Genomic DNA, 27,006 nt, shown 5'->3' with positions numbered 1-27,006 from the left:
GAAATGCATTAGATTGTGTGTTGTCTTCTTTAAACGCAGTAGAATATAAGGATTTATAGTAGTCTCTGAATGTGTGCGTTATATTTTTATGGTCAATGATTTTATCTCCGTGTTGGTGATTGCTGGGATTGCATTGCGAACTTCTTGCTTGTGGAATTGTTGAGCTAAGAGCTTATTAACTTTCTCTCCGTGTTCATAGTAATGATGTCTTGATTTAAAAATGAGTTGTTCAGTTTCTTTGGTTGTTAAGAGGTTGAGCTCTGAATGCAGAGCCTGCCTTTTCCAATGAAGAGCCTCACTTGGACACCTGGCATGCTCTTCATCTATTCTAGTAATTTCGCTGGTTACCTCTGATACCTTATTGGTTTCTAATTTATTTCTATGGGAAAGATATGAAATAATCTGTCCACTTAAGAAGGCCTTTAGAGTTTCCCAGAGTATTCCTGCAGAGACCTCTGAGGATATATTTGTCTCTAGGAAGAAACTGATTTGTTTGGATATAAATTCTGTACAGTTCTCATCTGCTAATAGAAGTGGGTTAAGATGGCATCTGTGAGATGAGTGTGTGGGGCCTAATGATTTTAGCTCCAAGATCAAAGGGGCATGGTCGGAAATAACAATAGCGTCGTACTTACAAGATTTTATCGTAGGCAAGAAATTATTTTCTATAAAGAAATAATCAATTCTTGAGTAGCAATGATGCACTGGTGAGTAGAAGGAATATGTTCTTGAGTTTGGGTGTATAAATCTCCAGGGGTCTGATAAGTTGTAGTCAGTTAAAAACTTCACTTCACAGTGGGAAAGCAGCAGGCCCTGATGGCTACCCTGTCGAATTTTATAAGAAATTTTCCACTCAGCTAGCTCCCCTCTTATTAGCAACATTTACAGAAGTTAGAGACATTCAAATTCTACCTCAAACTTTTCGCCAAACATTAATCACCGTCTTTCTTAAACAAAATAAGGACTTTTTACAATGTGTATCATACAGACCAGTTTCACTTCTGAATAATGATGTTAAGATACTCTCCAAAGTCTTAGAAGGATGGAGAAAGTGCTGCCTTTGGTAATATCATAAGATCAAACTTGATTTATTAAAGGCCGACACTTAGCTTCCAGTCTTCGACGCCTGTTTAATGCAATATATTCACTAGCAAAGTCAGACACCCCAGGGATATTATTATCATTGGATGCAGAAAAAAGCATTCGACATGATTTGAATGGAACTACCTTTTTACTACATTAGAGAAATTTGGGTTTGGCCCGAATATTTGTGCATGGATCAAACCACTGTAACCAATCCAGAAGCTTCCGTTTGTATTAACAACATTTGTTCAGACTACTTTAAACTAGAATGTGGTACCAGACAAGGATGCCCCTTGTCACCACTGTTATTTGCAAGCACCATTGAACCACTGGCAGTTCACTGTTGAAATGCTTATCAAATAAAGGGGATTATCAGAGAAGGACTTGAACAGAAAATTTATCTATATGCAGATGATATGGTTTTGTATATATCAGACTACAAAATACCGTGCCTGCAGTCTTAACAGCACTTACAGAATTTCAAAAGATCTCTGGTCCCAGAATTAATTTGAATAAAAGTGTACTCTTTCCAGTGAATTCTCAAACCCATAATAATAGAATGGACACCCTACCTTTTATCATTGCAGATCAGTTTAAATACGTAGTGGTAATTATCACAAGTAAACATAAAGCTCTTTATCAACAAAATTTCACCGTCTGTATGGAAAAAATTAAGCAAGACTTGAATAGATGGTCAACCCTTTATCTCACTCTGCTGGAAGAATTAACGTTGTTAAGATGAATATCCTTCTTAAGCTTCTCTTTTTATTTCAAAACATTCCAATTTACATCAGTAAATATTTTTTAAGCAATTAGATTCAACAATAACCTCATTTATTTGGAACTCAAAACAACCACATATCTAAAGAACGACCCTACAAAGACCAGAGGTAGAAAATGGCATGGCTCTACCCAACTTTCAGTTTTATTACTGGGTAGCAAACATACAGGCTATAAAAACCTGGACACAAATAGATGAACATACACAGGCTTGGTCAGCAATAGAACTAAAATCCTGCAGTACTTCTTTATATTCCCTGCTTTGTGCCCCAATAAATGCAAGTTATCGCCAATATACTAATAACCCAATTGTGCTTCACTCACTCAGAATATGGAACCAATGTAGAAAGAATTTTAAGATGGAAAATCTTTTATCTGTGGCGCCTCTGCATGAGAACCACCTTTTTCAACCCTCGCAAACATATGCAGTTTTTAATATCTAGAAAATTTATGGAATGATTACAATAAAATCAATAAGATTAAAATAAAAAAAGAAAATGCATGACTAAGTCTCTATGATGCAGTGGCACTTTAACTGCTACAAAATAGTACTACTGATAAGGACCTGTTCAACGACACAGTAGAAGAAATTGCAGTCTCTTTTACTATTGGAAACGGCCATCTGCCTAGAAGTGTGTCTTCTGAAGCAACTTCATTTCATTGGTGGCAAAGCAGTTTACATGAAGACAGAAACTTCTGTCCAGGTGGCCACAATTTTTTTTAAGCCATTCTAATGAATTTTTAGCTGGCCACATTTTTTATGAAATCTACAACCAATATCAAATCCATTTTTCTGACCAAGCTGTACAATAATTGTGGACTGGTCTACCAATATACAATGCACATAATAAGCTAATACTCTGGGTGGCAACAGCTGCTACAATCCCCTTTCCATATCTTACTGCTTAATTCTATTGCCTTATCTCATATTATTATTATTTCCAGTAATGCATGGTTTTGGGATATTACAGCCTATGTAGGGTGCTGCACTAGGGCATTAGTCCACAGCTATGCACATAACATGCACACACCCACACCGTGTCAACTTAGGGCCGGTTTATACTTGACGCTCAGAACACTTACACACATGCATCATGGCTGCTACGTGTTCCCGGAATTCTTTTGACGCGTCTTCTGAGTACATCGTCAGAAATTAACACAGCATGTGTGCGAGTTGCAGTACCAGCAAAAATATAGGAGGCGTGTGTGTTCAGGTTTTGGTACGTGACATCCGAATCATTGTTTACTATCAACATGTGACAGCAAGCCGCAATGTAGCTCCAACAGGATAAGTCTATGTGCTTCAATGTTTGATGAATGGTTAAATTTGGTGAAGCAAATCATGAAACTTAAATGCTGACATGTGAATGTATTCATGGAGCTTTTCCTCGTCCATTTTTTGCATAGGCAATGCAAGCATCGCATAGTCCCCATCATTATAACGCAATACATTTAAGGGTCTCACATACCATCCTCAGTGTCACTGTTGCCACCTTTTTATGTTATTGTGGACCTTTGCAGCAGCATCCTTAAACCCACGCGTCGTATAGCGTTAAGTATATCCCCCGGCCTTAGAGTTGTCACTCTCTTGGTTCATTGACCCAATGTGTTTTTGAATGGATGAGTAGTAATTTTCTCAAACAACATAACGAGAAAACAGAAATCTTAGTTGTTGGCAAAAATAAATATAGTGAGGGTATTAGAAATAAACTTGATCCATCAGGCTTAAAAGTCGAGACAGAAGAAAAGAATTTTGGGGTATTTATTGGCTCAGATGTAAATTTTAAATCGCATATTAATCAGATTACCATGACAGCATTTTTTTTTACATAAGGAATATAGCAACTAGAATATAGCTTGAATCTTAACCACCACCTGATCAAGGCACCTTGCAATCCCTGTGTTGATGGATTGAAGGTAGTACCCCAGATGTCCATTTGACCATCACCATCAAATTCTTTCACATGAAGCCTGACAACCATGAGGACTGATTTAGATCATTTATGTTAGGTAGACTGCCCAGTGTCGGCTGGGTGATCTTGTGGCCTTGGAACCCCTGTAGGTTTTGTTTTTTTCTGTCCTCCCAGCCATCAGGCCTTACATTATTCATGGTTATTCAGTATTGCCTTATCTTATTTTTGTTTTTTTATAAACGTTTCTTTCTTCATCTTGTAAAACTTTGAGCTACAACATTTGTATGAAAATGTGCATTATAAATAAATGTTGTTGTTGGTAGGAGACGGAGTTCTATATATAGGTATGCATTCATTCAGCTATTTATTCACACAGCTTTTGCAAACCAGTTTCTTATTCTATGTTAACAACAATATCTGTGCATGCAGTGAACAAATTCATATTGCACCTGTATCTCGCTACTGATATTGAGTAACCATGAGTCATTTTTTCTGATCCATCCATTTTCTAACCCGCTGAATCCGAATACAGGGTCACAGAGGTCTGCTGGAGCCAATCCCAGCCAACACAGGGCACAAGGCAGGAACCAATCCTGGGCAGGGTGCCAACCCACTGCAGGACACACACAAACACACCAGGGCCAATTTAGAATCGCCACTCCACCTAACCTGCATGTCTTTGGATTGTGGGAGGAAACCGGGCGCCGGAGGAAACCCACGAGACACGGGAGAACATGCAAACTCCATGCAGGGAGGACCCGGGAATCGAACCCGGGTCTCCTAACTGCGAGGCAGCAGCACTACCACTGCGCCACCGTGCCGCCCTCATTTTTTCTGATGTGTGCTCCAAATGGAAAAAACAAAAGAAATGCCGCCAATTTTATCTCAAATGTTATAAGTTGCCTTGAATAAATGCGTCAGCCAAATAAGTAAATCTCTCTCTATTATAAAAAAAATCTTCTCAGAAGACAATTTGAAGTCCCGCGAGAGACACTTTAACTTGCTCCCAGCTCTTAAAACAGTGACAAGCAACAAGCAAAACATGCAGCTCACAGCAGATGATCTGACCACTTCTCCTTGCGTGTATTCAGCCACCCTAACCCCTCCCCTCTTCACAACGTGAGCAGTAGAGACATGAAGTGGCAGAAAGGACAGTGGTTGTACAGGCTTTAAAATGATCGACGGGCAGTGCAAAAGCAGCTGCTCCCCCCTTCACAACATGAGCAGCGTTATATGTCCTGCGAGAAAGAGATTTAACCATGACCGGGGCCGGAAATAAAGGACAAGTGTTGTTTTTACAACGTCACATGAGACAAAGCAGTGAGCCATCATTTAAAACAAGTCCACGGACTTGGTTTGCTTTTGGAAGACATGCATCATGTGCTCCCAGCTCTTAAAACAACGACTTGCAACAAGGAGAACAAGCAGCTCGCCAGCAGCAGATGACAAGCAGAACAGGGAGCTTGCCAGCAGCAGAAAGACAGCAGATGATCCGAGGGCATATACTTAGCGTGCGTTCAGCCGCCCCCATAATGCGAGCAGCATTATACGTAACCGCGCCCGGGGCTGGAAATAACGGACAAGTATTGTTTTTACAAAAGTTTTTAAATTAAAAGTGAAAATAATGCATATGTAACAATTCCCATGAAAATAACAATCTTTTTAAATTGTATTTCTGGTAAACCAAGCAGGGCCGGAGCCCCCTAGTAATAATTGTAATACATATGCAAGGCTGTTGTGACAATATAGCATATTCAGCGCCCTACCCACTCCAGGGCCACTCTAAAAAGCCCCATTTACTATGGCTTTTAGGACATACTATACTGCCTCATAGTGATTTACTGAGAAGGATTTACCAGATTGTTACAATTTATTTGAAGAGTGCAATATGTGGGATCAGTATTCCTGTTATCGACAGTCTGAGCTTTTCTGACATGGATGCTGGGAATGAGCCAATAAAGAAGCTCTTTAAACTTATTAAATGTCAGATAATGAAGGGGAAGAGGTGGCTCTGAGGATAGGGATCTGCACTGGCAATCGGTAGATTGCTGGCTCAAATCCTGTAAACGCCAGAAGTATCTCTATTCCTTTGCGCCCTTGAGCAAGGCTATTAACCTGCAATTGTTTCATCCTAAGCATGACGTTAACATGCATCCAGCCCTGCAAGCACTAAAAATAAATTTGGGGTTAGGTGACAGGAATGGCATTCCAACCACTGTAAGAATACCACACACTGTTCCACTGTGGTGCTGAGGTGTCACCCATTGCATAGCTGCATTCGGGTCCCAATCCAGGTGGTTGATCTTGTGGTGGGTGCAGCAACATGTTGTAATCAGTGCATGCTGACAACCTCTGCTCTCTGGGAAACACTCGCAAAACTCACTCATTCTTTACCAGTGTTATTTGTTATCATGTTCATTCTCTGCTAAGATTGACTGTTTTTGGGAAGCACACCTTATTTTGACAATGCTGTCTTGGTTAAAAAGCTAGGTCTGCAAATATTTGTTGCCATCACTTTCCTCTTACTAAAGATTTGTTAGTGTGTGCAAAAATGTGAACACAGTTGATGTAAGGTTTTTGAGGCTCAGCTTTGCAAACATACGTTTCCAAACCTATACAAAAAATAGGGTTAACAATATTGGAGTTTTCCATTTTGTTGGAATTTACCACCATCCTGAATCTCTAGAGCCTTAGGAGATGTGGTCAGCTCAACTGCTATATACATTGTTGCCTGGAGTAGACCTATTCAATTTAATTAAAATAAAATCTCAGGGTGGACTTTCATTTTCATTGCATTCTGATGTGTAAAGTATACTGCAGTATTACTTAAATAAGTTACATTCTTCTCAAATATCTTTAGTCCTCATTTAAATGGTGTTTTCTGTGCTAGATTTCCAAACTTCCTTAATTACTGTAAGTATTTTCTAAATTAGCTTCTTGGTTGCATTTTCTCTATTTTGTAATTAGAATATGTGACAGATAAGGGGCACTGTCGTCCCCTTGAACCCTCAGATCAGTCGCCAGACACCAGGTAAAAGTCCAAAAGTTTTCTTTATTTGAACTATACAGTGCACAAAGCACCCACCACTCCCCAATACTCATACAATAATCCACAATAATAATCTATACTAATAAAAGGCAAAGCCCTCAGTGACTGACTGACTCACTGACTCATCACTAATTCTCCAACTTCCCGTGTAGGTAGAAGGCTGAAATTTGGCAGGCTTATTCCTTACAGCTTACTTACAAAAGTTAAGCACGTTTCATTTCGAAATTCTACACATAACGGTCATAATGGTCGACAACGTCCACCATGTTGAACTTTCTTATTTATTGCCCCATCTTCACGAAAATTGTTAGGCGGCTTCCCTGCGCTAACTGAAACCGATGTACGTACTTATTTCAATGGTATGACGCCACTGTCCGCCTCCATATTGAACTTTCCAACGTCACTAATTCTCCAAATTCCCATGTAGGTAGAAGGCTGAAATTTGGTACTTATTTCAGTGGTATGATGCCACTGTCGGCCGCCATATTGAACTTTTCAACAGTCTTTGTTACTTATGGGCCCATCTTCAAGAAATTTGGTACGCAGGTTCCCAACGCTAACTGAATCCTACTTACGTACATATATATGTCCATAGCCTGCAGCTCAGTCACCGTGTGAGGCGGCGTTGGGTCCCCCATCCCAACGCCTCCCACGTTGTTGGCTGCCTGCCTATATAAGGCTGTCCATCCAGTCTCTTCATTCCCTTCCTTGCTTCGCCACAGGATTCACATCTCCCTGCTGATAACTACAGCCTTTTTATTTAATCCACGGCTTCTCCGCTGTTTTATTGTTCATTTATTACGATTATAGTTATTGTGTAGGTATTTTAGACTCACTTTACATTGTTCAGGTACCCATTTCCTTTATCATTCCAACCTTACCCGCATTAACATGTCCATCGAGGTGATCACCATCGATCAAAGAACTGTCACTTACTGAGTGGTTTCCTTCCCCGGAGATGGCACCTATCTTTTCCATTCTCTGTGTTACATATTGCACGGCCATATCAGGCTCACTCTTGATATCTGGAGAAACATTGTGTCTTATATATTGAATGACTGGGACAGGTTCAAGGTGTGGACTGATGACGGTACAGGAGATAATTATACTACACAGGAGCACTATAAGAGTGAAATGCTTAAGCCCTTCACCTATGGTTCTGCATGTGAGTTGATGGCTGCCGCTGAATTGTTCGGTTGTCGCTTTCAAGTGTACCAAAATGGTCAAATATTTTACACCTTTGGACAACCGCCAATGCCTCTTAAAACATCTTAGATTCACAGGTGACGATTTCAGTAGTGGACACTTTGATGTTTATGAATGTTTAAACTTTCGAAAGCTGGATGTGAAGTTATTGATGAAGCCGGTTGTATACTTACAACGCTTGACAGATGCCGAATGTCACTTCAACACAAGTTCTATAAATACTGTCATAATTGAAACAAACCATGAAACTCAAACCGATTATGACAGCAGCAATCCAAGCTGTTAGATTTGAAACAAGATTACTGTTCACATGACCAACTGTATGTTGCATGCTTAAGAGTAAGCTCAGCGCACAGCTTGGTCATATTACGACCGGAGGGCCGAACTCACAATGTGGTATACAAAGAGATCCTTAACAAATAATTATTGGTATATTTTTCCTCAGTTTAAAAAGGTTTAATTTTCTTCTTAATAAAACTTTCAAGGCAGTACTTCGCCGCTGCGAAGCGCGGGTATTTTGATATATATATGTATATATATAGAGATATAGATATAATGTGTGTGTGTGTGTATCATGTTACGTTATTTTCAAAATGTTTCCTTTAATTTTTCATTACTTCTTTAACACACTACTTCTCTGCTGCGAAGCGTGGGTATTTTGCTAGACTATACTAATAAAAGGCAAAGCCCTCACTCACTCATCACTAATTCTCCAACTTCTCGTGTAGGTAGAAAGCTGAAATTTGGCAGGCTCATTTCTTACAGCTTATGAAAAGTATGAAAAAATATGAGGTTAACGCAGAAAAACAGATCACCAATTGAAGCTTTATGAATAATGGATACTTTATTCGCCATCAATAATTGTTTTGGTAAAGCCATACTCCGTGTAATCCTCCTTCCATTTTATAATTTTTCCGCGACTAGCCATGATTAAATGAACGGTAGAAAAGTAAGAGCGCGAGGGTGACTTATTCAGGCAGGCAGGCGACAGCTCAATAGCTCGAATTTGGATATAAGTAGGTTCTATTTAGTCACCAGAAATATCTTTGGTAGGAATGGAAGTTGAATTTAGTCTTTAAATGTCTATGGTGAAGAAAAATGTATGCAATGATGACTAAATTTAACTAACATTCCTACTAAACATATTTCTGTCGTCTAAATAAAAATTACTTGTATTTAAAATTTAAAAAGAACTTGAAGAGATACGATAGTTCATAATACCCACGCAGCACTAAGTGCACGTAAGAGCAGAAGTCATCCGTTTTAACAAGCAGCGTATTGTACTGATACGAAATAGCCTGCCCATTTAATTATTTAGGAATGGATAGATAAATTAAAATTTTGTACAAATAATGTTTTTAATTTTTCTTCCTCGATGGATTCTGGCACCCCCAGCAACAGCTGCTCGCACCCCAAAGGAGATATATGTATGTAGATAGATAGATAGATAGAGATATATATATATATATATATATATATATATATATATATATATAGCAGTTGGAGATCTACAAAGGGAGAAAATGAATCACGTATCATAAAGTAGTTTTTATTCATGAGCTTTCAGCCCTACCAGGGGTCTTCATCAGAGGATAATGCTTAGACATACAAGAATCAAAGGCAATATATAGCAATACCTTACAGGGGGAGGGGGGGGTGGCTAGGTCCGTGGGGGGGAGGGGTAAGGTTGTTGGGAGTAAAGTCTTGTTTATTAAGAATAAGTTCTTCTTCAGTTTGTATATGCTGGATTTATGTCCAAGTATCTGTTGATGGCGTTCTCATTTGATAACCAGGATTCAGCCAGCTCTCTAGCACTTTTATTATTGGCTTTAAATTTTACTTGTACATCGTCCCAATTAATTAATTAATTTAATGCGAGGAATACATTGAGTGTGGAGAAACTCTAGAGACTGCGTGTGTATTAACGTGTGGATTTTTCTGTGAGTATTTGGTGGCAGCGTGACGAAGTTGCTTCCGCAAGACCATCTTAGCTGTGTAGCTCAACTCGGAGCATATTCTTTTCCTACCTTGTCAAGTGTGTAATGCGTTTTTTGAACAGGTTTGATGCATGGAAGTGATCACTTGTACTGCGTTCAGTTAGTTCACATGAGCTGCTCTCTTGTGTGATGTTGCGATGTCCACGGCTTTGTTTAATGTTAGCTAAGACCCAGCACTTAAAAGTTTCTTGCTACAGCAATTTTAACTCCGTTACAAAGTGATCCAAAGTCTCGTTTATACCTCGTGTCTTCTCATTAAACTTGTATCTCGCGAATAAAGTATTCTGCGTTTTTCTTCAGCGCTCTTTGGGAGCTCTTCCTTCTTTTTTACGTACTGCGGTCACAGTCAGTTCACGTGATTACGTGGGAGGCGTGATGATGTCACACGCAGCTCCGCCCCCCCAAGGCCATTGAGCTAATGTCCATTACAGTATATGGAGAAAAATAGGTTCCAGTTATGACCATTACACGTAGAATTTCGAAATGAAACCTGCCCAACTTTTGTAAGTAAGCTGAAAGGAATGAGCCTGCCAAATTTCAGCCTTCTACCTACACGGGAAGTTGGAGAATTAGTGATGAGTGAGTGAGTCAGTGAGGGCTTTGCCTCAACAAACATGATTGTCAAAGTAATTGTTTTGTGTATTTGGCGGCAGCGTCACGAAGTTGTTTTCGGTAGCTACATCAGAAAATGTACCACGACGTCTGACACGCCTCCTTTTTACTGTTTTCTCACAGCTTGGATTGCTGCTGTCATATATACATACACACACACACATACATACACACATATATATAATTTGTGTGTGTGTATGTATGTATGTATGTATGTATGTGTGTGTATATATGATGTAGATATATGTATATATATATATATATATATATATATATATATATATATATATATATATATATATATATATATATATATATATACATACCTATCTACATCATATATACACACACATACATACTTACATACATACATACATACACACACACAAATTATATATATGTGTGTATGTATGTGTGTGTGTGCACATACATATACATGTGTGTATGTTTGTATGTGTCTATATGTGTGTGTATAGTTTTGGTCACTGAGTGCAAGGGAAAAATAATAAAATATAGTCTATAAGTTTTTAAACAGTAAAACATTAACGTTTTAAGAAGTACAGGTACATTGAGCACTACTGGAGTGGTTGCGGGTAAACTACATTTTAAAGACTGTGTAACACAACAGGTAAGTAACTAACAGCAGCTAAAATATATATGGATCATCTCTCGGTAGTAGATCCCTTTTGAAAGGCGCTACACGACGGCTGTGGTATAGAAATTACATTTTCTATGTGAACGTTCAAATTTGTGCCTCTGGTAATGTGCCTTACCGGCATTTAAAGAAAATTAGTTTTGTGTCCTCTGCAGTGTTAAGAGAGAAAGGCTTTGGTTTGGGATAAAAGGAAAAAAGGTGTAAAGAAAAGAAAGTTGCCTTTTTCTTTTATATAGTATAGAGAGATGTGTTCGCTGACGTTATGATCGCCTTTTGGGGACAGTCGCGGTGGGTCTTGTGTAGCCATTAATCGGCTGTGATGGCACTGTCAGTCCTCCACTCGTGTGCGTGTGTTCATAATCCGAGGTGAGGACCTCATAATCGTATACATGCAAACAAAAGTGTGAATCGCCTTAATATTATTTTGCCGTGGTGTAGAAAAGGGGTCCCGTGTTTGCACTTGTCTGGGCTATAGCGCAGGGGGAGGATGAAAAAAATTAAAAGTGCTCACTTTGACTTAAGGCAGAAGCTCAGTCAGCGTCTCAAAGGCCGGCACAGCTATGCACGCGCGCTGGCTGCTCGACTTTTGCTGGGCAGGAGACGCCAGTTTTTGCAGACACGTTCATGATATCAAAAGTCTCAGCGCTCTTTTGGAGGTCATTCATATATTATATATATATAGCAAAATACCCGCGCCTCGCAGCGGAGAAGTAGTGTGTTAAAGAAGTAATGAAAAAGAAAAGGAAAAATTTTAATAATAACGTAACATGATTGACATTGTCATGAGTGTTGCTGTCATATATATGCCTGCCTAAATAAGTCACCCTCGCTTTGCTCTTACTTTATTTACCGTTCATTTAATCATGGCTAATGGCGGAAAAATTATAAAATGGAAGGAGGATGGCTTTACCAAAACAATTATTGATGGCGAATCGATTATTCATAAAGCTTGAATTGGTGATCTGTTTTTCTGTGTTAACCTCATATTTTTTCATACTTCTTCTCAAACTAAGGTGGTGCGAGGGTAAAATGAATCGGGATGCGCTGATCAATGTAATCGGTGTACCAGGAAATCATGCATTGACAAAAGCTCCCCTTTGCTTGTAATGCAAAGTTTGATTAAATGCATTATTTTTTAACGCGTTATGGAGCACATGCATCGAAGCTTCTCAGCTGTGCTTGTGCTAAGAAAAGGAAAGATTTTAAAAATAACGTAACACGATTGTCAATGTAACCTTTTGTAAGTAGTGCCTGGAGGATTCAGTGTGGAGAATCTCTAGAGACAGCGTGTGTATTAACTTGTGGATTTTTCTGTGAGTATTTGGTGGCAGTCTGACGAAGTTGCTTCAGAAGACGGCGTTAGCCGCGGAGCTCAGCTCAGAGCGAAATGAGGTAAATGACAATGACAAAACAATTACATTGTCAATCATGTTACATTATTATTAAAATGTTTCCTTTTCTTTTTCATTACTTCTTTAACACACTAGTTCTCTGCTGCGAAGCACAGGTATTTTGCTAGTAATCAATAAATCCTCCACTCTCCCAGATACATTGACACCCTTTCTTCCAGCTCAGCTCGTTTGTCTGGGATATCCCATAGTCCTTTATAGTCCATGACCCGGAAGTGCTTCTGAACTCTCATTCCATGTGACTTCTTAGCACTTCCGGGTCAGATCAAAACTCTTCTTTTTTTCATCCCGGAACTACATAATTTCCTCTGTCCCTGTGACCAGGACGTACTTCTGGGTTATAGGGCACATAAAAGTCTCCGAGCCTCCCTGCAGCGTCCCCTTGCGGCCCGCATGGTATCCAGCAGGGCTGTGAAGGAAAACTCCACTATCCATGATGCCCTGCTGGAATTCGGGGCACCTCCATGCTGCCGGAAGGGCTCCATCTAGCGGCGTGGGGGTATTGGCCGGGATGAATGGCAGGCCATATCTCACAAATGATGATATTCTGTTTTTCATATGGAAAAAGACTGAATTCTGTTTATAACCCCGGTCTTTTTCTCTTTGTAGTGCGTAACCATGAGCAGATTGGGATATTTGTTTTCAGTTTTGGAAATATTGGTGATTAATTCTGTATCCTCTCATTGTGAGGAGATAAATTTAATAAAATAATTTCCTGCTAGCAAAAATGAGTTAATTTGCCTACTGCAAGTACTGCATTTGGTATGCCTAATTTTGCAATTGGAACTTTATCAAAAATAACAATGGCATCTTAGCTGCAAATGACAGAGAAAAGCAACTGGTTATCAAAAAAAATCGAAAAAAAACGAAAGAAGACCATTCAGTCCATCAAGCTTGTTTAGCTAATAGATAAGCTTTCTCAGTATCTCATCAGGATTCTTGTCAAGGGTTGCATAAAGAAGTCCTTTCTAGCTTCAGTCTTAATTTCAGTTCCCCTTAATTTCCTCTGATGTCGTCGAGTACGTGATTCACCCTTAACCTGAAAGAATGTTGCTAGATATACTTTATCAGTGGTTTCCATGTAGTCTACTCTGTTTGACAGATTTAACTCGGAGTCTGTTCGTAAGTCCTGGGATGCACTTGGTTGCTGTCCTGTTCACAGCTTCAAGTGCTACTATGCCTTTCTTGTACCATGGTGACCAGAAGCCTCATGCAGAACGCCATGCATAAAATTCACACTACAACTTGCTTTACAGACAAAAGTGGAAATGTAAAAAAAATTCAGATGCACAAAATCTTGCATAAGCCAACTTCCACACACCTCAGCTCTATAAATCCCGGTCAGTGTGAAAAGTAACGCACGTGCACACGCCTACTGCCTCCCTCTAGAATTTTACACATTTTAATATAATGTTTGGTTAAAAGTCAATGGCAAAAGCACATGTAAAAAAGAATTTCAGCGAATGTGAAGTGGAGGCAAGAAAAAACATACTATTTGTTGGCTTAAGCAGAGGTATAAACAACAAAAGGAAGTTGATCGAGTGATACAGAGTGGCGGAGACACTCAAAAGTTCAAGTTCAGAAAGTCACATGATGCCTGAAATAAAAAATAAGTGGTCAGATATCAAAGTTAACATGAAAAGGTGAGTCATAGCCCATTGTCTGAGTGTCTTACTGAAATGTATTAGGGTACAGAGAAAAGAAAAAAATAGCGACACAGTGGAAAAAAAAGATCGAAATGTCCACTTTAATCTCATAGTTTATTTTGTCATTAAAGTAAAACATTGTAAACATAATCTTAAAATCAATGTTAAATTTACTAGTGTTTCTCAGATGCCATCGTAACTAAAGTAGCACGTTAAATGCTTCGTATTGTATGTTCTCCTGTGTGCTCTGTGTGTGTGACTCACTACGTGCTTCTTAAACGGGCTTTCTCTTACGCTGGACAGGACACAGAATACATTACATTCATGATATTACAGCTCTTTGAACAATTTAAATACCAAGATGTATACTTGATATTTTCATGATGAAATGAATTAAGGCATGTATTAAACATGGGGGCACAGTGCCACAATGGTAGCAATGGGCTGGCACCCTGCCCAGACATTGTTTCTGCCTCCCACAAGATGCTTGCTAGGATATGCACGACCTTCGATGAAATGATTTAATGCAACAGTACTTTCTCTTTCAAACATACCAACCCCAATTACTGTCCTTCCTTTTCTTTCTCCATGTAACCAATTGCCACACAATAAACTCTTTAATAAATGTCAGACCATCTGAAAGCTTAGAATGATGATTCTTCAAAACAGTTAAGGAACACTAAAATATATCTTCGTAGTATATGTTTAATTATCCAATCCATCTATCCATCCAGTCCCAGCAAGCATACAGCGTGAGGCAGGACCAATCCCTGGACAGGGTGCCACTTCATCGTTACCACTGAGCCACCGTGCTCACGTTTAATTATTAACAGTATACATTATTTAAATGAAGTTCAAATTTTATCTGTATAATGTAATATACATACTTTAATGCATTTCACCTTAAAATTTATATCGAGAGCTCCAAAAAGATAGCTCTTGGAAATCTAAATTGACTTAGAAGCCAGTCATCATCATCTGTAAATACGCGGCCTTTTCTTTTGAGTTGAATTAAATTCCTTAATTGTTCTTGTATGGTACAATGAGATTCAATATGCAAATCCTTCCATAAACTTATTTTCCTATAAAAATAATAATACGATAAAAAACATTGAAAAATATACAATATGAAAGCTGTCACACACGTGAGCCTGGGAGACAGCTAAAGGTCCTGAACAAGATTAATTCCATTCCAGACCAGGGGGTGGTGGAGTACACCGATTCTTTATCTCACGTCTCTGCAGACTAGTTACAGGAAATTCTACCAGGCCCTGACGACGGTTTGATGACACCACTTCATTGGCTTGCCTTTAAAACCAGCATCTTGACAATCTCAAAAAAAAAATGAAATTCAGTAGGTCTGTGATCCAACGTAAAATATTTGCCCTTTGTGCAATACCAATATTCAAGGAAGCATGTTAAATAATTCTCCATGGTGTGATTGTCTCTATACATTTACAGTTGAAATGAGAAGTTTACATATACTTAAGGTGACTTCTTTAAAACTCATTTTAGAACCTCTTCTCAGATTTTATGCTAACAAACTAAATTGGCATATTATTTAAGACATCATCTTTGTGTAGGGCAAAAATAATTTTTTCCAAAAATGTTAGCGGACAGATTAGTTGTTATTAACTATATAACTATTCTAGTGGGTCACACTTTAACTGTACCTTTAAGCCGCTTGGAAAATTCCAGAAAATGATGTCAAGCATTTAGGCAATTAAACAATTAGCTTCTGATAGCCTAACTGAAGCTAAAATGTGGATGTATGTTAAGGCATACCATAAAACTCACTGCCCCTGTGCGTAACATATGAAAGACATCAGAAAAAAAAAATTGTGGAGCTCCACAAATCTAGTTCATCCAAAAATTTCCAAACATCTGAAGGTTCCACATTCATCTGTACAAACAATGCACAAATAAACACACCATGCGACCACACAGCCATCATACCGCTCAGGAAGTAGATGTATTTAATCTCCTAGAGAAGAACATACATGAAAAGTACAAATCAATCTCGGAACAACAGCAAAGGACCTAATGAAGATGCTGGAGGAAACAGGTAGACAAGTATCTATATCCACAGTAAAACAAGTCCTGTATCAACATAATCTGAATGGCTGCTCAGCAAGGAAGAAGCCACTGCTGAAAAGCCACCATAAAAAAATCCAGACTGCAGTTTTCAATGGCACATGGGGACAAAGATCTTACTTTCTTGAGAAATGTTATCTGGTCTGATGAATTCAAGATTGAACTGTTTGGCTAAAATGACTAACATTATGTTTGGAGGAAAAAAGGCTGAGGCTTGCAAGCTAAAGAACACCACTCCAACCATCAAGTGTGGGGGTGTGAGCATCATGTTGTGGGGGGTGCTTTGCGGCAGGAGGGACTGGTGCACTTCAGAGAATAGATTGCATTATGAGGAAGGAAACTTATGTAGATATCCTGCAGCAACATCTTAAGCACTCAGCAAGGAAGCTGAAGCTCAGTTGTAAATGGGTCTTCAAATGGACAATGACCCCAAGCTTACCTCCAAAGTTGTGGCAAAATGACTTAAGGACAACAAGGTATAAGGGTGGTCATCACAAAGCCCTGACCTCAATCTGATTGAAAATCTGTGGGCAGAACTAAAAAAGCTTGCAAGCAAAGCGGCCTAAGAATCTATTCCAGTTACACCTTTTCTGTCTGGAAGAATAGATCAAAATTCCAGCAACTTATTGTAAGAATCTTGTGGAAGGCTCCCAAAAATGTTTCGCTCAAGTTAAAAATTTAAAGGCAATGCTACCAAATATTAACAAAGTGTATGTAAACTTGCAAACGTGACATCCTTCTATATAAAAGCAGTCGGGTGTCCTTCCGTCCCGTGAGTGCTACGCAGGCGCGGAGTTTCACACATTCCCCGTCCATTTTGCAATGCATGATGGGATTTGTAGTTTCATTTTTCCAGGTAAAAGATGATTTTCTACTCCAGACTGTGCGATATCTTCTTCTTCTTTCTTACTATATAAAAGCGGTCGGGATTGTCCTTCCGTCCCATCAGTGAAAAGCGTAGCGGTATTCCGCTTATCACAGACTTACTACTTGCAGCTTGCGGTACGAAGCGACATGACGTGAGCAGAGTTCTGGTGCTCCCATCGTTCCCTTGCTTTTGTGCGTGATGCGCTGGAAAAATAGACAAAATTATGTCTCTGGAAATAATTAATGTTGATGGAGTACAAATGCCTCACCGCGTAGTAAATATCAGGGGGGTTCAAAAGGGCGACCTCAATATAGAAAAAAAGTTTAAATTTCGTCACAAAAATAACAAATTACGAGTATTAAAGTAATACCTCTCAAATGCAATATAACCAAATTAATGAGTTTGTATAAAATATCAAATTGATCTACATATTGAATTGCCTTAAGAAGTGGTCAACTTAAAAGTCGGTCGCCTTAAAAGGCGGGTCAGCCTAGTGATCAATAAAAAGTGAAATACTCTGTCAACATTATTGGAAAAATTACTTTTGCCCAGCACAAAGTAAATATCTTAAACAAAATGCCAAATTTATAGTTTGTTAGGATAAAAGTTTTAAAGAATTCACACCAATTGTATGTAAACTTCTGATTTCAACTGTAATTATACAAGAACAGCTTAAATATTTTATAGGAAACATATAGTATATTCTATAACATTAAAACACAATGATACACCAAAGTTGTGGTATAAAAAAATACTACACATAAAAGCTATCAAGATGAAAAATGTTTATTTCCATGAGAAAAAAAAACACCTTAATAATATTGTATTTTATAAATACTAGAAATACATTCCTACATTACACATGTACAATAGGTTGCAGTCACTGGAAAGGATCCACTCTTTTAACGTTATTGTTCAAGCTTATTATGATTTACTGTAAACATTAATATACTGGAATTAAGTTACACTTGAATGCATACTATCAATTAAAGCAGATTAACCTCTATTTTTACATGAAAAATTTGCCCCATTGCCTTTAAGTTGTTAATATTCCATTGTTCTGAAAATAGAAAACAAATCTTTAACTCTATTACCCTATTTGTTATTTACAATAGTTTATATAGCCAACAAAGTTTAACACTTGAAAAATACATTGATTCTGTAAACGTAATGTACAGACAGAAGCCTTCCTCACTTTTGTGCAGTTTTACATATTCTCTTTATATTCCAGTCTTCATATTCCTTGATAGAGTAAATCGTACTTTGGAATATTCCTAGGGTCTATTGGACTTCTTACAATCAACTTTCCTCGCATTGCTCCACGATAAATTACTTCTATAAGATCAATAAAGTCCTGTTTGGTTTTAAAAGATCCTACAAACTTTGTGTGATCTGGAGACCTGAAAAAGAGACACAGAACTTTATTCCTTTACATCTAACAAACAATACATGCATAAATAACACTTGCTGTTCAAGTTATAGCAGACATCATAAGAAAAGTTAGTTCCTCATTCTCTTGTAAACTAAATCATCTTATTTCATATAAACTGAACACTTAAAAAAATAAAATTTTAAAGTCAGTATAAAAGTCAGTAAAAGAATTTGGCGGATTAGAAAATGTTTTAGGCTTTGGGTAATTTCTTTTTTAATTTTGCTTTTATACATGATTTGGAACTTTGTTTTTGGTGGAGATTCATTTTTTTGTTTAAATTTTAAGTGAGTCATATCGCCACATTAGAAGCTGTTAAAGACAGATAATGGGCTGCAAAGGTATCTTGGGACTTCCTCCCCAACATTTTTCAGAAATGACTACTAATAAATTACAGTGCAGCGCTAGAGTCCCTTTGTCTGAGATTCAGATATAATCAGTGAACAACTGTGTTTAGTTGGTCTTGATTTAGACAACTTTGTTTTCATCTCAGAATTTGACCTCTGGTAAAATAGCAGAATTTTGGCAAACAACTCTTTCCAATCTATGTCTAACTGTAATTACAAAAACAACTCAGAACATTACAAAAGGCTTCCTTTGCTTTTCGATTCCACTTTCGGTGTTTGGGGAAGACTTATTTTCATTGTTGTTTTTTTGTACCAAAATAGCTAAGCATCACCTGGTTAGCTGGTTTAAATGTCTCAGGAGTTGTTCTTAAACACTCATTTTTGGAAGATTACCTAGGGTGGTCAATTTGGGGAAAATGCGGTAGTGGGTGTCCATGCTGTGGTGCTGTTGGGCAGCTTTGTAGTCCTGTGACTGGGATAACATAAACAAGCAAATAACAGGTTTAATGGGTATGCTTTGCCCAGGTAGCCCCACCAAATTCTGACACTTTTTTTTTTTTTTGCACTATTAGGTTTCTTCAGAGGTATGAACAATTATCCTTGTCTGCTTTTACTTTACTTTACTTTCCTTTCCTATTTGGGTTTGTTTAGTCAAATGAAGCCAAACTACTTCATGAGGTTTGTCCTCTCCACATTTCTCTGAACAATGCCTTCTTATTCCCCTCTCTCAGAGAAATCCCATAAAGCCACTAGTCCCTTATCATCTCAATCCTTCCCAGATATTGCTTTATCTTCTCACATCATTAGCCATGTCTCTTTCTCTGTCCCCTGTATATCACACTTCTTCACACAGTTTTGAACCTTTACAAGCTGAAAGCCCTATCATGACACAAATTTTTCACACCTTTGACATCCCACCTCCTACAACAATCAACATGTCTCCTAAATTGCAGAACCTCTCTATTTTCTCTTAAACAACTCCCTTGTTGATGTCTTATGTATAAACTGTAGCTAGATAAAAATTAAATACTTCAAACCATAATAAAGTTTCTCAGGGTTTCTCCAGCAAGGTTTCATGAACTGGGAGCACAACTGAAAAACTGGCATGGAAAATAGGAACAAAGAATCATCAATTAAGTGGATCTCTGTTTTCTATTGAATAAAATGAAGTCCTGTATATTAATACATTCTTGTTTATTTTGAAACCAGAGAGTGGCAACATGTTGTATGTTGGTCAGATATGCTAGAAAGAAAGAATTTAATTTTATGACATTTGTGACAATACTTCTACTACTACTGCTAGACTGATCTCATCACAGAATTTTAATGTGAGTTCACAGGAATGGTGTGCCCAGTACTGCTAATAGCACTGCATATTTTATGACCCTGCTACAAGCAGCACTGAATAAGTGAGGCGTATCGGCAGAGAACTTTATCTCAAATGAGATACAAATATACTTGAGGCCTCCTATCACCCCACCATTCAACATCAGTGACAATATTTTTCAAGACAATATAATTTATTTAAATAATCTAGTCTGCACTTTTTAATGTTTTTAATGAGGGTTAAGGGTACTGAGGTCCCAATATGAAAGAAAAAGTCCTAAAAATGACCAAATACCTCCAAAATTTTTCTGAGACATGTTTGTGACAACAAAAGTCAACTGGAAGTAAAACATCTTATCACAGATTACTGGTACTATTTTCTTGATGCAAGGATAAGTTTCTTGCTCACAACAGACATTGTGGATTTTGATACAGCTATGATCCCTTCCCCTGCAATCTACATACTATGCTGCTTTTGTCTCTGCAATTATGTTTAATCAATGTTTATATTCTGCTGGTTTTTAACAGACAGATTTGTTTTTAAATAATAAGATTATTTTTTCCTAAATGACACCATTTTTTCACCTGTTAACCTATAAGGTGAGATTCATGGTGAGTGGCAGTGTTGTAATGTTTCATTGTACTTTACACACATAGCAATAAACTGATTACACTACCTTGCATTTTTATTAAAGCCTTTAATTTTTGAAAGAGCCAAGCCACCTCTACATTGATGCTCAGTTACCTGGCCCAATTAACACTTGCAAATATAAACATTTCATGTCATGCCATGTACATGCACAATAAATACTGAGAGAATTAAAATGACAAGAGTGTACAACAGAGTCAAACTATACTGAACCAGACTAAAGCCCCACAAAACAATTATCAAATCTGATGGTGTATGCAGAGTTGCTTTTGCTAAGGATATGGTAATAAAAAAACTGAGAACAATGTTTTTCAGCAGGCAAACTCATCAACACTCACTGAAAGCAATGAATCCATAAATACAAAGGGAGACGGGGTAAAATCAATGTAGATTCAAGCACTGTGAGAAAGGAAAGCCAGCTTTGCGCTACTACTTTACCTATGCTAAAAAAACTAAATGTAAGTCTATAAAATCTGTTCTTGTCACTTGACCGCATGCTACACACATGTTCAACCTTTGAGTATTGTCTAGTTGACTACAGAACAGAGACAGCATGTCATATCTGGGCAAAAACATTGAATAATGTCAATAACAACACTTAGACGTGACTTTTTGAGGTAAAAGCCTCACCTCTGGCACCGAAGACTGCTGTAAAGGGAGATGAGCAGGAGGTGCAATGCATGACTGGTCTTTTAAATCAACTGAATCTCAAAATAACATTTTGCTTTTGCCTTTTTTCCTCTCTATAAAACATGGATACACTGTTTTCAATGTGTGTGTCAAAATGTTGATCAATACTCTTAACATGTTTGGTTTAAAAAATTAACTTATTCAGTACATTTGTTTTTGTTCTCTGTTAGGATCTTGGTACTCTTTACCTCCATTATAAAATACAACAGTTGGCTATGTATTTTTTTAAATGTATAAAAAAATTCTTTGCTTTAGAGCACAATTTAATGTGGCAGATTAATATATGCTATTATTGTGAACAAAACAGCTAGCAGTTTAAAAAAAAAAAAAAACTTTAATTCTTCTTCATGTCATTGAAATATAGAAGCTGATTGTCATACACATCAAAATATTTCAGGTAGGACCTCTTCTTCATCTCTGAACTTTCAGAAACTTGCCCTAACCACTCTCTTCAAAAATTTTTCTTCAAAAATCAAAATCCCTGAAGGCAATAGCCATTCTTTCCTGCCTAAGCTTTTCAGTTCTATCCCCTCTACTTTTATATCAACTCTTTAAACACTGTGTTGGTCTTCTTGCATTTCCTACAACAATGCATTTTTTAACATGGAAATCAAGTTAAAATTTGCTTTCACTTTTATAACTTTCTTTCAGCTTGTCTATTTCAAAAGCCTGACTATTTGAAAAAGACTCGCATCCCAATGGACCACCCTTTCCTTTGTAGACTAGGCCAGCTATACACTTTGATTTTCACACATCCTATATAACTATAATAATAAATTGACCAAATAACGAAAGAGTTCACTAGACAACAATAAATGTAAGAGAATCATTGCTATCCCTTGTGAATACTTGGCACTAAGATATGGAAGCCTTTGACCTCAAACTTACAAATAATGAGGTTTTACATCACCAAAGGATTCTTGTTTCAGACAATAAATACTAGTAGACCCAAGGAGCATAATATTAATACCCACTGTGTACAGCTCCAGGCTGATGACTTTATCAGCTTCGCCAGAACCTCAAAGGGGTTATCTGATAAATTAAATATAAAAGCATTTATCTGGCCAAAAAAAAAAAAGCTATTATATACATGGAACTAGGTTCACAGTGGCAACTGATCTTGTACTTAATGTTTTTGCTCTGAATAGTGCTGTAGATGTTTGTTTTGTAAAGTAATAGTGTAATCCATGAAGGACAGTATAAAAAAAGATAAAGACTAATTGAACAGAAACCACAAGGTAATCAGCAGTAATGAACACACTCCGTACAAATTTAGAAAGGTGATACATTTCAGATGTATGTTAATTTTAAAGTGAAATTTTAAAGTTTGGGGCACTGTGAAACAAAAAAATGCGACTAATGGATCAACAGATAGACATGTATGAGGAAAAAAAAACATGTCTCAGTTTACAGACATTATATCTGTACATGTACAAGTCAGAAGGTATGTAAATAGATTTTCCTTTCAAGGTTAGTAGAAGCAGGCAGTTTACTACTAACTTTAACCTGGCTACTATAGTGTTGAAACACCATAATGGGTATGTTTTTCTCCTGTACTTATACTTAAGTTTTTGTATTTTCTGGTGTTCTGTTATAGATTTGTTCTGCATTTTGTACATTTTAGGCATGTGCTATATTTGTGTATTTTATTCATTTGCTGAAGAATCATTTTTGTATCCCATATTTGGTTCAGCTTTCAAAGAAATTAATGTTAAAATAAAAACTTACATAAAAATATACACAAGTGAATTTGAATAATGAAAATCAATGCCCATAAAAAATGAAAAAGTGTTCATCACATTACTTTTTATAATTGATAGACGAATAGTTTTGTCAACATAAATCCAAATTAGCTCAGATCCCACAAACTGCTTTAACAAGGCAAAATATTTTTATACAGACTATACCATTGTAGTCAGAACTGCATAATTTTTTTTTTTTTAAAATCATAAATCTGTTAAGCAAGTAACAGATGTAAAAAAGCATACCCATAATCCACTTTCATGTGCTGTCCATTGAAGAAAAACACAGTTGAGGGTATATAGCTTATGTCAAAATAGCGAGCATACACAGGCACACTGTCGACATCCACCAGGTAGATTACGGCCATCTTACTCACGTCATGGGAAACTTTAGAAAACTTAAAAAAAAAAAAAAAATTTAATTAGGATAAAAATGCATAACTAATACAAAGTAAAACTTTAATTGTACAATAACAGTTTTAAATTAACAGATTTCATAGAGACAAAGTACTTTAGAACAATAAGAATGTACTGGATAAAACATACTGTAATAAAAAAAAAATTGTTAGAAGAACAACAGATTTATTTCAAAAGTTTTTCGTTCTTTCTAATCTTCAGTCATGTTTTATGAACAAAATAACTCAATGGAATAACATGGTGACTGTGTTAATATCCCAAGTTAGTTTAGAGTTTGCATATTCTGTTAATGCATGGGCTTTTTCTATTGGTATAACATCATTCCTTCTTCATGTTAAATATGTGAATGTTAGCTTATTCACCATCTCTAAATTGGTAGTTTACAAGCGAGTATGGATATGTGTTAGAGCATTTTCTGCAATGGACTGGTGTCCAATTTAGGATTGGCTCCTGTCTCTTCTCAGAATGTTGCCACCCTAGACTCCCCATGATTCTGAAAGCAAATTAAATAAGATTAGTGGATAGATAGACATTATTAAATGTGACATAGTGAAGTGACAAAAAGTCTCTTAATATCAGCATTATTAAAAATGTTTTAATTTGATTGCACAATCATTTTTAATAAAACATCCATCCATTATCCAACCTGCTACATCCTAACTACAGGGTCACGGGGGTCTGCTGGAACCAATCCCAGCCAACACAGGGCACAAGGCAGGAAACAAACCCCGGGCAAGTCACCACCGCAGGGCGCGCGCACACACACACACATCAAGCACACACTAGGGACAGTTTAGAATAGCCAAAGCACCTAACCTGCATGTCTTTGGACTGTGGGAGGAAACCCACACAGACACGGGGAGAACATGCAAACTCCATGCAGGGAGGACCTAGGAAGCGAACCCAGGTCTCCTTACTGCGAGGCAGCAGCTCTATCACTGCGCCACCGTGCCACCCCTTTAATAAAACAAATACTTAATAAAAGATTTAGTTGCTTAAAAAAATTAACCATGACTTTGCTTCTTCTATTCACTTTTTCATCATTTATTTACTCACATGTGAGTACCCCACCCATACACAATAGCATTTCAAGTTAATTGGCATGCATGACTGAGCACTGAGATGGTCTGTCACTCTGTCTAAGTAAGGTCCCTGTGCCCTATGTAATTGCCCACACCCTCCTCCAGTTTGGTAGGATATTTTATTTTTAATAAATTTGGTTTTCATTTTTGTCTTTATTAAAGGGATATTTGCATAAGGAATTTTGTACATAATATTGTTTACAATAACAAAAACTGAACACAAGTGTTAATTTATATATAGGACTCACTTTTAAAATGTGCTGTTCTTAATCAGGGCCGGATTTTCCTATAGGCTAACTAGGCTTCAGCCTAGGGCCTCAAAATCAAGAGGGGCCTACATTCAAATTGTTAGCAATTTGAACAAACTTAAAAATGGGAGGTGAAAGGGCCTCATAAGTGGAATAGCCTAGGGCCTCTTTTCATCTAAATCCGGCCCTGTTCTTAATACATAGGGTGACCATACAAACCCAGTTTCACAGCATACATCCTGGTGTCCCGAGAAATAACTGAAATGTAACAATGCCGACACTGACATCAAACCACTACTGACGCAAAAGAAAGCGACACACTCAGTGCATCGCACAGGTGCCACAACACCGTGCGGTTTGGATGTAGCCTTAAGGCTTTTCGATCCAGAAAAAAGAAAACACAGAGGCAAGAATGCTAACCCATGATGTGCATCTCACAAATCAACCATGCAGAAGAGAATATGCACATTTAATCAGGGGCTGCAGCCAAGTGTTTTATTTTTTTTTTGTTAAAAAACAAAAAAAAAACAATATACCTAATAATGCGACTAAATCTTTATGCATTCATTCCAAAATCATTGTTTCAGTCGCGCACGTAGGAAAGCTGGAAACTGATGACCACAAAAAAAAAAACAAACTACTGAGCAGCAATCATTCTTCAGGCAAATATTCTACTACACCAACTCAGTAAATTAAGCGAACAAATTAACTTAATGTCTATGGAAGAATATAACTCGGTGCATGTGATAGTGCATTAATATTCAATGTGGACCTTTAAAGTAAACAAAATGCATTGTGTTTGTTTAAAACGCAATACTGTAGTGAATGTTTATACACTGTTAAACGCACTAAGTGTGTCCAGTAATGTATTAAGAGCATTGAGATCTTAAAAGTAGTATCACAAATGTTTCATGAATATAAAGTTCAATTTAAACAATGTGTAATGATTTGATGCAGAAGCATATGGGTTTTTTTTTTCGTGCCCTGATCCCTCTGTGATGAAGACGACACAAAACAGGCATTTAACAAATGAAGAGGGACATTCTCAGTGGGCATAATTAACACACATACATACATACATACATACATACTACACAAGTATACTCGCTTGAGACTTAAAAAATTGCTCACCCTATTAATACATGACTTAACCTGCAGTGTTGCTTTATTTACTATTCAGTATGTAATGGACATTCAGTAATTTTAAAGTTTCTCAAAAGTCTGTGCACCAGCTGCCAGCAAACCCAAAACCACTCGTGAAGCGAATGGGTGTTCCGTTAAATAATACATAAAAGTCAATGGATTACCGCTAATCACAATAGACTTAATGACGTTTTCTCTAACACGTCATTCGCCTGAGCTTCAAATTTTACTCTCATGCGATGTATGCCACGTCTAAAGAAAAATATTAAATCAGTATCCAACATACGTGACCTACAATCTCATCAAGCTGCAAGCATATAGTATCTTCATCCCTCCCGAATCGCAGCACCAATACTTTCTCGGCCACTTTCTTTATTACTTCATCCACTTCCTTCTTGCAGTGCAACTTCGGCAGAAACAAACTCATAGCAAACTCCACACCAGAATGCCTAATTTTCTTTTAAATCTTGCTGCCCAAAGTTACTAGTAAAGTACAGGAAGCACTTCTAGTGATGGCTACTATAAATAACTCCGTCGGAAACATTCATCCTGGAATTACAATTATTCCGACTATAAATAGGATTTTTTAGCTACTTCGTTATATTTAGATATGTGCTATGT

General features: G+C 37.4%; 1 protein-coding gene across 1 annotated transcript; it reads right to left on the bottom strand.

The window, feature by feature from the left end:
- Window positions 1-18,102: 18,102 nt before the first annotated feature.
- Window positions 18,103-26,933, bottom strand: txnl4b (thioredoxin-like 4B). The gene is made up of 3 exons (XM_039744829.1): window positions 26,681-26,933; window positions 23,742-23,893; window positions 18,103-18,712 (listed from the first exon to the last, which is right to left on the bottom strand). The coding sequence occupies exons 1-3, from the start codon at window positions 26,810-26,812 to the stop codon at window positions 18,547-18,549; spliced, it is 450 nt and encodes a 149-aa protein (XP_039600763.1). The 5' UTR covers window positions 26,813-26,933; the 3' UTR covers window positions 18,103-18,546.
- Between the last annotated feature and the right edge of the window lie 73 nt (window positions 26,934-27,006).

The sequence above is a fragment of the Polypterus senegalus genome, chromosome 2, assembly GCF_016835505.1.
Source record: "Polypterus senegalus isolate Bchr_013 chromosome 2, ASM1683550v1, whole genome shotgun sequence".
Classification (NCBI taxonomy): Eukaryota; Metazoa; Chordata; class Cladistia; order Polypteriformes; family Polypteridae; genus Polypterus; species Polypterus senegalus.
This window is presented reverse-complemented; position numbering and strand designations above follow the sequence as displayed.

What these genes read in the sequence shown, in the direction of transcription:
- txnl4b (XM_039744829.1), bottom strand. Translation starts at nt 26,812, where the DNA reads ATGAGTTTGTTTCTGCCGAAGTTGCACTGCAAGAAGGAAGTGGATGAA. An exon ending in GCTTGCAGCTTGATGAGATT is followed by an intron (nt 23,894 to 26,680) that starts GTAGGTCACGTA and finishes TTTTTTTTTAAG; the next exon opens with TTTTCTAAAGTTTCCCATGA. An exon ending in CACATGAAAGTGGATTATGG is followed by an intron (nt 18,713 to 23,741) that starts GTATGCTTTTTT and finishes TCTCTTTTTCAG; the next exon opens with GTCTCCAGATCACACAAAGT.